Source organism: Gilbertella persicaria (assembly GCF_025201335.1).
Source record: "Gilbertella persicaria strain CBS 190.32 chromosome Unknown B0P05scaffold_6, whole genome shotgun sequence".
NCBI lineage: Eukaryota > Fungi > Mucoromycota > Mucoromycetes > Mucorales > Choanephoraceae > Gilbertella > Gilbertella persicaria.
The window spans coordinates 371,313-382,446 of NW_026251967.1; the positions used below are offsets into that span (position 1 = coordinate 371,313).

The following is an 11,134-nucleotide window of genomic DNA, read 5'->3' on the forward strand; positions in this document are numbered from 1 at the left end:
AATGAAATTAGAATTCAGACACTTTTTCACTTTATTGCATGATAGACGCCTTATTTCTTGGTCTACTTTGTTATAAAGAAGAGACGTTACGTTGGCTTGATAAGGCTAGCTATGTATTGAAACAAAGAAACAACTTGTACTTAAAGAAACCAAATAAAAGTTGTAATTTCCTTACTGAAATACCATCTCAATCATTTGCCATCAAAGAGCAAATGTTTGTGAAAGTCTTTTGATGATCTGCTAGACAGGATATACGCTTCATTCAATTGTCCTTTGTAGTATATATTTATAAAGTCAGTATGTATAGTTACCAAGTGTGCAAACATAAACGAAATGCTTTTGTAGTCAATTCTTATTCACAGCTTAACATGAATGAGATTTCTATCATATAAAGTCAACACATACAAACATACGTATATAGTACAAGTAAATTGATTGTTTTTGTTTGAGTTCCCATTTGAATTGCTACATAAGCGAAAATACTTGCAAGCCTTATCTTTGTTTTTGTTTTCTTTCATCAGCTCAAAAGTGACATTCGTATCTTGATATACCAAAGTATCAAGAGCAGCTTAGCCTTGAAGCAATTAGGAACAATAAGACATGACTTTTAAGGATGCTTGATATCATCCAAATAGGTTGATAGCAGCCATCGGTTTAGATTATGTCTTTGAATCAAAACCAGTCACGTGACAATTTCTATCCATCTTTTCTTTGTATACGCGCAGCTCTTTTCATCAACACCATGTCTACTTCTGGGCTCATTGCTGCCAAAAAGAGAATCGAAAATGCAGTCAAGAAATACGATATTCCAACTGATTCAAAACCTACTTTTGTAGATTCGTGCAAAAAGTAAATTCAGGTCTAGTTTAATTATGCATCTGACATCTGTTTTTTTTGTAGTGGTGCCATCTTGCTTTCTTTACTCCAATCGCGTCTTAACTGGACTAATTCTGTTTTTGCGAGATACAAAATGGATCCAGTACAACAGCCTAAAAGAACAACAGCTTCTCGTAAAAAATGGCCTCAGATGCGATGTTTAGGCACTTGTGATTTGGAACTAGGTGCTCATCTGTTTGAGCAAACCATTTTTTATGAAGCCATACGAACTGAATCTTGGGAAGCCATTGCTAAAAAAGAAGGTCTACTAGAGAAAGATGCTACCGAAACGCAAGAAGATACATTGATGTATAGAGACATTGTGTTTGAACTAAGGGAACTGCCTAACGAACGATTTATCTTCCCAAAGGACACCATAGTAGATTCAATGCCACTTAATACAGACGCTTATGTTGTAAGTAACATATTCAATCAAAAATCATGCTAAGAATCAAAGTAGATGCATGCTTCTTTTGTGATTCCTATTGACGTTGATACTTCCGAAGATTTCTTCATGTCCTCAAAAGACAAAATCATGAAATATGGACATTTGTCCCAACTGGCCTGTATTAAACAATACCTTGAATCCAATCCAGCACCTGTTAAAGAACCAACAAGACAAAGCCTTTATGAACCTATCAACATTCGACTCACAAATGCAAATCAGATCACAGTAGACACCATTACAAACTTTGTCAACTTACCAAGTCAAGTTAAGAAAGACATGAAAGAGAAATCAAAATTGTTTCCCAAAAGATCTTATATTAAAATCAGTTTACCACAAGAGGATGCTCAGAGTATTGAAATGCAAGATTTAGTAAGAAAAGCTTCCAACATTCCCGATATTGCAACAGGACCCATTCAGGCTGAAAAGAAGAGAAACGAAATACTAAATGCAATCAAATTGGGTAAAAGACAACGCGATGAAAAGTTCGAAGCTGAATGTAAGTAAGGATTTACACGAAATAGAGTCTAACATGATACTAGTACCCAAATACAAACAGACAAATGCAAAAGAAGATGGCTCGCATAAATGTGCTTATTGTAGTACAAGAACAACAGTAATGTGGAGAGCAGGTCCAGGTGGCCATGGTACATTATGTAACAGCTGTGGTATTCAATGGAAGCGAGGAGATATCTTGAAAGATGCACCTGTAATCAGTATAGAAGAAGAAAGAAAACAAGCAGCAGAGAGACGAGAAAAGGAAAAAGCAGCAGAGGCATTGGAATTTGACAAGTCAGAAAAAGAGAATAAGAAATACAAAAAAAGTGATAGACACCATATGTCATTTGGGTCAGAGTCCTTGGGTGTCTTTGCAGTTAAATTACTTCAACAAAGAACAAGAGAAGGAAGGTACTCTATGCCTCCTTCTCTTGCTACACCTATCACCTACACACCCACTCATGTTGAACCTATACCATCGGTGAAAAAAATTGCAAGCAATAATCCAAAACCCATTGCAGCCATGGGAAGCAGTCAAGGACCAGAACCATCATTACCATCATTGACACCCCCACTACCCCCACCACCACCATCACAAATGCCACAAACATTACAGCCATCACCAACACCACCGCCACAAGCAGCAGTATCCTCCCAAGATCAATCAAAACCTCCCCCTCCTCCTCTTTCACTCTATAATCCAAAGGGTATTCCTTTGCCTACACTTTCAATTGATTTTGTTGGTCATATGCAATTCTCTCATCCTAATTGTGGTATCACCTTACTTGACAGTCATTTCTCTATGCGTCTATCCCAAGAAGGACATGAACAGACTTTGATTGAAATAGAAAAGAAAGACTTGATGAATGCTGATTTTGAAGTAGTGACAGAAGGAGAGAAGCCAGTAGTACGAGAAGTGCTTAGGATGAAAGTTATGCCTGAAGACACTAAATCTATCACAACATTCAACCAAACCATTCCTATATCTAAAGAACACCCTATACAAATACGTTTTCTGGAGAAATTAGACCCTAGTGGAGGTGCTGTTGTTAAGCGCATTTTACAACGATGGTTAGTTACAGTACCTCAACAGTAAGTTTATGAAATAATAAAATAATATAGTTTATTTATGTAAATGCTGTTTTCTTTTTGGAGGAGTTGTGATTGTGTACAATGGGATTTATTCTTCTTTCTTTTCTTCTGCAGGCTTTTCTTCTGCAGGCTTTTCTTCAACAGGTTTTTCTTCAGTCTTGGTTTTCTTGCTAGACTTGTTGAAACCACCATTGTTCTTTCTCTTGTTGGAATTTTGGTTGTAGCTTTTGAAAGCATTGAAGTTTTGCTTTCTCTTTCTATTGGTGTTGGGGGCGTTCTTGTATTCCTCAGCCTTCTTTGCATGATAATCAGGCTTGTACAAAATTTCGAGCTTTTGACCGTCAAGTTCGATTTCCTTTAAATCAGCAACTTGTTTAGCAACTTCAGGAGTGTTGAATTCAATATAGGCAGCACCCTACACATTATATCAGTATTTTATTCTGTTCTTTGATAAACCTTACCTTGAACTTCTTGGGACGATCATCAGTCTTCTTTAAACGAACACAAAGAATTTGACCCTTTTCAGCAAAGAGATCTTCAATCTTATCTTGTAATTTAAACAGTTCAGCAACAGGATCTTGAGCATCCACATCAACTAAAGGCAAACCAGAAACGTAAATGGAACGAGAAGTGTGGTCTTGTTGGACAACTTCAGTCTTTCTTCTGATTTTCTTGTCTTCGGCATCAAGTTCGTAGATATCGCTTTCAACTTCTTTAAGAGCCTTGACAACAGTATCAAAGTCTTCAGTAATCATCTTCATCTTCTTGAAACTAGCAATGGTTTCGATAGGAATCCCTATATATCGAATAAATATCTACATTTAACGTGATTTTTTGATTTAATGGCTTACATCCTTCAGGAGTATTAGCACGGAGAGTCCATAAAAACTTATCATAAGGCAAATTGGAGTCAGAGAAGTAAAAGTTGACTTGTTTACGGATTTTTTCGTTATCGGTGACAGCCATTGTTTCTTATATGAATAGAAAGATTTTTTAAAAAAAAACAAAATTTTCTCGTTTTACTTTTATCCTTTTGACAAGCATGAACAGCACCAGTCACATTGGACTGCTAAAAGTGGACTCACCCATTCATAGGGACTTGCATAAAAGACTGACGTTTCTTTCTTTTACTATTACAATCAATAGAACCTATTGGTTTTTATACTCCAAAGATACGCTTCAATTGAAGTTCTTGACATTATTGTGCCCTTCTCGGGATATGAGAACCATGACAGGCTTGAAATTCATTAAATGAAGTCTCAAATCTTTTAACATTTTATAATAAAACGAACAAATATATGCCGTACAATGCAAATATGAATTCTCAAAAAATATTAGAGCAGGGCGTCTTGTTGCGATAGATCGACTAGTCAAGAAAACCTACAATAAAGGCCCCTTGCAATACTGGTTGGCTCTTTCTTTTCTTAGACCAAAGGTTTTGGATAATAACATTGTATGAATTTATTTCAAGCTAAAACTTTTACTTCTGATGGCGATGATTTTCTATTTAAAAAAAATATTATAGGGGGTGCTTAATGCTTGGCTTTCTGGTTTTTTTCCTTATTCGAGGAAAAACATACTCTTAAGGGAGCAATCACTCTGGAAACCTTTTGTTCTAATTGTTGGAAATAATCTGAATGGGGCTTTTATGTATTTTATAGTGTCTAGTATTTTGTAGTTGCTTGTGAAAAAGACTTTTTTCTTTTTCTAATAAACACGGCTATTTTATTGCTTTAAATACATCTCTAAACATCGTTTTAAAGTAAACGCATTGCTATTTTTCTTTTAAAACAAAGATTGAATAACACTCTGGAGAATATTTATCGCATGATTAGCAATGATTACTTGTATTAGTATTGCTTGTAGATTTCTATTAATCATATATTTATAATTTCTTAAGAAACTATAGCTGAACGTCCACATCTTTTTACTGCAGGCGTCGATTTGGTTTGGTAAACACCCGTACTATTAATTTTCAAAACGAAGCATATGGACTAAATGTTTAATATGCCCAGCGCTATGTTATTTCCTTGTTACCTATTTTGGATGATGGAGAAAGTTCAAAGTATTAGATATATATTCAACACGTTCTTGGTTTCCTCCAATTCTTGGTGCTATTTGTATAATATCGTACGGTAGCAGAAAAACATAGCCCCTAGCGATAATATTGTTCATAAACTACCAATGATATTATCCTGTAATGCTAAAATTGCTAGACAAGTTACCAATAATCAGGACGATCTTTGTTAACTTGAGCCAAACTAAATTTTTCTAGTGAGAAGAAGCCATCAATCTTGGAAAGAAAGCGACTCGTTTAAATACCCGGTAAAAGTGTATATCTCATCTTTGCTTTAAAAATCAGTTCAATACGCCCCTTTTTATCTAGTTGAGTGATTTATCACTCAATTAGCGATGAGTAATGATTAAAAGAACAAACAACCAAAATGTGTGACCAAATTAGAATTTTGGACAAAGCGCATTGTACCATCTTTTTAATACGTTAAGGAACACATCCTCTATGCGATTTGTTTTATGGTAGAACTGATTCTATGAAAAAAGTAATAAAGAGGAAAACTGTTGTATCATTCATGGGAATTGATATTTTCTATGGAAAATTTTCATTTATAGTCTACTTTGTCATAATCCTGTCAGCAGTAAGAAATACCTTGAGTTTAACTAGTTTATCTTAGTTAATCTTGTTAGTTACCTTTATGCTTTCGTAAAGTAGCTTATGAAATTTAGATTTAGTCGCACAAGGTAAAGGAGGTTTGATCAGATTGGCGGTTGATCACTGTCCATCATAACACTCAATATGTCAGTTCAAAGTATTGATTTTAAAAACAAGTAAAATAAACAGTGAGTTGCTTTGAGAAAGCTAGCGCACTATATAAAAAGTAAAAGAAATGCATCTCAGAACTAGCTCAAGCTGTGAAGGGTGCTCATTCTATGTATGACACGTTTTCAATGATTGACAGCTTAAATATCGCATAAATATGCCTAATCTATGAATTTCAATTGAACAGTTACCGAGAAGCTCACTATCACAAAAGTTGTTTTGACTCAACTTAAATCCAGCTCATCAAACGCACCAGGCTCACCAGCTCAATAGACAAAATGTGTTTAAGCAAGATGTTCTATTTGAATAAACAGTGCAGTAATGCTTTACTTGCTCATGCAACAGAGATTGCCAAACAAACAAATGCTTTAACGGTGAACAAAAAAAGACGGCAGTTCGTGCAAATCTTTTTCTTTTCCTTATGCATCTAGAGATAGCATAAAGCCTGTTTATACCCACATAAATTGCTCTAAATATTCACAAGCAATATTTAATATCATACATGGTACCTTTGGAATTGATTTTGATAAAAAAAAGAGACATGTCCAAAATGGCCAAAATATACCTTTAGATCAAAGAGTCCAATTCATAAGAATTGTTGATCCGACAACTTTTGTTCTTTTTTTTTTTACGTTACAAAACGAAAAATAGAGCTATCAATAAGCTTAAATACTTGAAATGTACGCCAGAGGCTATTGTTGTTGATCAAAGTGTTTGATTGTCAGCTATGCTATAAAAATAGTAAGGTGTGAGCAAGAGGCCTCGAAAACAGTTTTTTTTTTTTTTTTTTTTTTTTTTTTCACGTCGGTGCAATATTTCAGCAGTAATCATGTTATGTTCTTTACATCAAAAGACTCAAGAAGCAAAGATCTACAGTCTCTGTTACTAAATTGAGACGAAATAGCTGCGTCTTTATGCAGCTCTAAGCAAAGGCTCGATTTGGATGTAGCAGCAAGAAGAATTGGAGTTGCCTTCTATTCTCAATCTCCGCACACAGCCATCCTGTATGTCCTATATTCATTTGTCCCCACATTTACATTACGAAACACCAATATTTCTATTTTTCTATGGTTTTTGGGCATTCCAAGTAGCACGCGATACTTTATGGAAGTTTATGACCAACACATTTTACATAGCATCTTGAGCAAAAACGCTCAAATCAGGGCTTAAATAAGCCATTTTTTAATGCACCATGACTCGATAACAAGGCTATTAAAACAGTTTATTTTTTCATTGAAAACATATTTTCTCTTTCTGAGTCCAGTACTATTGGTTTGATGTTTGGTTGAAATTGATTTTTTGACCCATAAGGGGTCCACAAGAGCTCTTGAAGTTGAAGAAAAAAAAATCGATCCAAAAATCTTTGAAACGTCAGATTGGCTTAATGTAAGCCTGATCCAAACGATATGAAGTGAGAACATGCATAGATATTTCTAAGGAGAAGAAAGTGAGTTTACTAAGATGAAAAGGTCGAACTTATTTGAACATTGCCTTGAAATCTGTATTTAAAGTTCATCGCGCACTGCAACTAGTAGAAAGAAGCTCTTTTTAGTAAATATTTAGTATTGAGTAGGTATTTAGCTCTACGTCACTCAATATACAAAATGTAAATTGTCGTATACTTACAACTATAATTTGATTACTGACTTTTTCTATAGTAAAAGATATATCTAGCTCAAAAGACATATTGTCATTTGCATGATTTAAATGAGATCAATGATATGTTAATGTACATGTATACACCTAACTTAGAGTATTTTCTCTTGTTTACTGCATTATTTTATTGACTATTAAATTTATTGAGATATATACATCATATGCAAGATCGACAATCATAGCATCAAATAGACTGCAAGGATACAAGTCTAGTATGCGATCATATTTGGAGCTATAATATGTCCAAAATCAGAACAGATCTACCTCAAATACAAAGTTTTAGAGCTGAAAATCACTCAAGAATTGCTACTTGTTAAACGCTAATCAGTAGCAGGAAATAGCATGGATGAGCATGCGTAATCATGGGTGGCCATGGATTGGCAGAGAGCAATTGAAAGTAATTATTTCTTACAAGTATTTTTTTTTTGTCAACATAAATGGCACACTTGTGTATCTGCATAAATTTTTTAATTTAATATAAAAAAAAAAAACAATTTTGAGCATACGGCTTGATTTAGCCTAAAATTCTTGGATTTGGTCAATTCGTAACAATAACTAAGCTAAATTAGACTTAGCCTCTCTTAAGAGAACAAGGATAAAAAATGTTTTAGGACTACCTCCAGGTAGTCGAACCAGTCGCCAGCAAATTAGACGGATGCGCTCGAGATTGGTTCTAGAAAGCTAGAGAAACAAGTGTTGTTGACACTAATACACTATAGTACAAGCAATGGAAAACTTCTTTCATTGATGGAATGAAAATGCAATCGCTTGTGCTGTAGTGATAGAGAATAGCATGGTCATAGATGAGCGAACTTTATTAGCAATTGCTTATACTAAGTCTTTAGGGCTTGAGATATTTCTAGTTATAGAAGAAGTTCAGAGATTTGAAAAGATTTTTTGTCATGGGATGACTCTACCAGAAAGAGTGTACTCAGTGATGCTTTTCTCAGGTACGACAATAACACATTTTGTAGAATCCCATCTATAGCCTATTGTGAGATTATACTCAGCACATTGATTTCGCCTCGATTTCTTTTTGTTCGAAAAGAAACTTCAGAAATTCACAAAAATATTATTGCAGACCTCGTAAATATCAGAACTCTTGGATGAGTGTAGTGGATTCACCAAAAAAAAAAAAAAAAAAAAAAAAAAAAAAAAAAAAAAAATTATCTTCAGAACAATCAACTAAGTCAAACTCCGCTAATATTTATGCCGACATGGCAAGTATACCATTTGTATACTCAAAAAATATTTTTCAAAAAAAAAAAAATAGAAACCACTACTCTAAAATAAAACAAAAATAATTTCTGTAATGACAAAAGCAAAAAAGTAGAAAACTTCTGATTTTCTTGTTCTAAATTAAAAAAAAAAAAAGCCAATTTTTCAATTTTTCTGTTTTGAATAAACAAACGTGTCTACCAGATAGTAATTTCAGTGTTCTGGCTTAAAGAAGAGATTTACTGGTTGGTAGACTCGTTTTTTATCTCAAAACAGAAAAATTGAAAAACAAGCTTTTTCTAAAATTTTAAGCAGAAAAACTAGAAATTCTCTACTTTTTTTTTTTATTTTTTGTCATTGCAGAAAATGGTTTTGATTTGTTTTAGAGTAATGGATTTAATTTTAAATAATTATTTTTTAGAAAATATTTTTTTAGTATACAAATGGCATACTTGTAATTTCGGCATAACTGCCAGTATTTTTCTTATTTTTCAAAATGCTCTTTCTTTTTGTAAGTCCATCACATTGATCACGAAGACCTTAGGTATACGAGTCTTTCTATAATTTCTTCCATTGCTTACGCTCTAGTGATAATTCTACAAAAGAAAGAGCATTTTGAAAAATAAGAAAAATACTGGCAGTTATGCCGAAATTACAAGTATGCCATTTGTATACTAAAAAAAATATTTTCTAAAAAATAATTATTTAAAATTAAATCCATTACTCTAAAACAAATCAAAACCATTTTCTGCAATGACAAAAAATAAAAAAAAAAAGTAGAGAATTTCTAGTTTTTCTGCTTAAAATTTTAGAAAAAGCTTGTTTTTCAATTTTTCTGTTTTGAGATAAAAAACGAGTCTACCAACCAGTAAATCTCTTCTTTAAGCCAGAACACTGAAATTACTATCTGGTAGACACGTTTGTTTATTCAAAACAGAAAAATTGAAAAATTGGCTTTTTTTTTTTTTTAATTTAGAACAAGAAAATCAGAAGTTTTCTACTTTTTTGCTTTTGTCATTACAGAAATTATTTTTGTTTTATTTTAGAGTAGTGGTTTCTATTTTTTTTTTTTTGAAAAATATTTTTTGAGTATACAAATGGTATACTTGCCATGTCGGCATAAATATTAGCGGAGTTTGACTTAGTTGATTGTTCTGAAGATAATTTTTTTTTTTTTTTTTTTTTTTTTTTTTTTTTTTTTTTTGGTGAATCCACTACACTCATCCAAGAGTTCTGATATTTACGAGGTCTGCAATAATATTTTTGTGAATTTCTGAAGTTTCTTTTCGAACAAAAAGAAATCGAGGCGAAATCAATGTGCTGAGTATAATCTCACAATAGGCTATAGATGGGATTCTACAAAATGTGTTATTGTCGTACCTGAGAAAAGCATCACTGAGTACACTCTTTCTGGTAGAGTCATCCCATGACAAAAAATCTTTTCAAATCTCTGAACTTCTTCTATAACTAGAAATATCTCAAGCCCTAAAGACTTAGTATAAGCAATTGCTAATAAAGTTCGCTCATCTATGACCATGCTATTCTCTATCACTACAGCACAAGCGATTGCATTTTCATTCCATCAATGAAAGAAGTTTTCCATTGCTTGTACTATAGTGTATTAGTGTCAACAACACTTGTTTCTCTAGCTTTCTAGAACCAATCTCGAGCGCATCCGTCTAATTTGCTGGCGACTGGTTCGACTACCTGGAGGTAGTCCTAAAACATTTTTTATCCTTGTTCTCTTAAGAGAGGCTAAGTCTAATTTAGCTTAGTTATTGTTACGAATTGACCAAATCCAAGAATTTTAGGCTAAATCAAGCCGTATGCTCAAAATTGTTTTTTTTTTTTATATTAAATTAAAAAATTTATGCAGATACACAAGTGTGCCATTTATGTTGACAAAAAAAAATACTTGTAAGAAATAATTACTTTCAATTGCTCTCTGCCAATCCATGGCCACCCATGATTACGCATGCTCATCCATGCTATTTCCTGCTACTGATTAGCGTTTAACAAGTAGCAATTCTTGAGTGATTTTCAGCTCTAAAACTTTGTATTTGAGGTAGATCTGTTCTGATTTTGGACATATTATAGCTCCAAATATGATCGCATACTAGACTTGTATCCTTGCAGTCTATTTGATGCTATGATTGTCGATCTTGCATATGATGTATATATCTCAATAAATTTAATAGTCAATAAAATAATGCAGTAAACAAGAGAAAATACTCTAAGTTAGGTGTATACATGTACATTAACATATCATTGATCTCATTTAAATCATGCAAATGACAATATGTCTTTTGAGCTAGATATATCTTTTACTATAGAAAAAGTCAGTAATCAAATTATAGTTGTAAGTATACGACAATTTACATTTTGTATATTGAGTGACGTAGAGCTAAATACCTACTCAATACTAAATATTTACTAAAAAGAGCTTCTTTCTACTAGTTGCAGTGCGCGATGAACTTTAAATACAGATTTCAAGGCAATGTTCAAATAAGTTC

General features: G+C 33.2%; 2 protein-coding genes across 2 annotated transcripts; one reads left to right on the top strand and one right to left on the bottom strand.

The window, feature by feature from the left end:
* Positions 1–742: 742 nt before the first annotated feature.
* On the top strand, positions 743–2,915 carry B0P05DRAFT_568982 (uncharacterized protein; the record flags this gene model as incomplete). Its single annotated transcript, XM_051581224.1, has 4 exons — positions 743–849; positions 901–1,291; positions 1,337–1,820; positions 1,864–2,915. 4 exons carry the CDS (start codon positions 743–745, stop codon positions 2,913–2,915), a joined length of 2,034 nt encoding a protein of 677 aa, XP_051438135.1.
* Position 2,916: 1 nt separating this feature from the next.
* B0P05DRAFT_528487 (uncharacterized protein) lies at positions 2,917–3,894 on the bottom strand. The gene is made up of 3 exons (XM_051576650.1): positions 3,763–3,894; positions 3,373–3,707; positions 2,917–3,326 (listed from the first exon to the last, which is right to left on the bottom strand). The coding sequence occupies exons 1-3, from the start codon at positions 3,875–3,877 to the stop codon at positions 3,000–3,002; spliced, it is 777 nt and encodes a 258-aa protein (XP_051438136.1). The 5' UTR covers positions 3,878–3,894; the 3' UTR covers positions 2,917–2,999.
* Between the last annotated feature and the right edge of the window lie 7,240 nt (positions 3,895–11,134).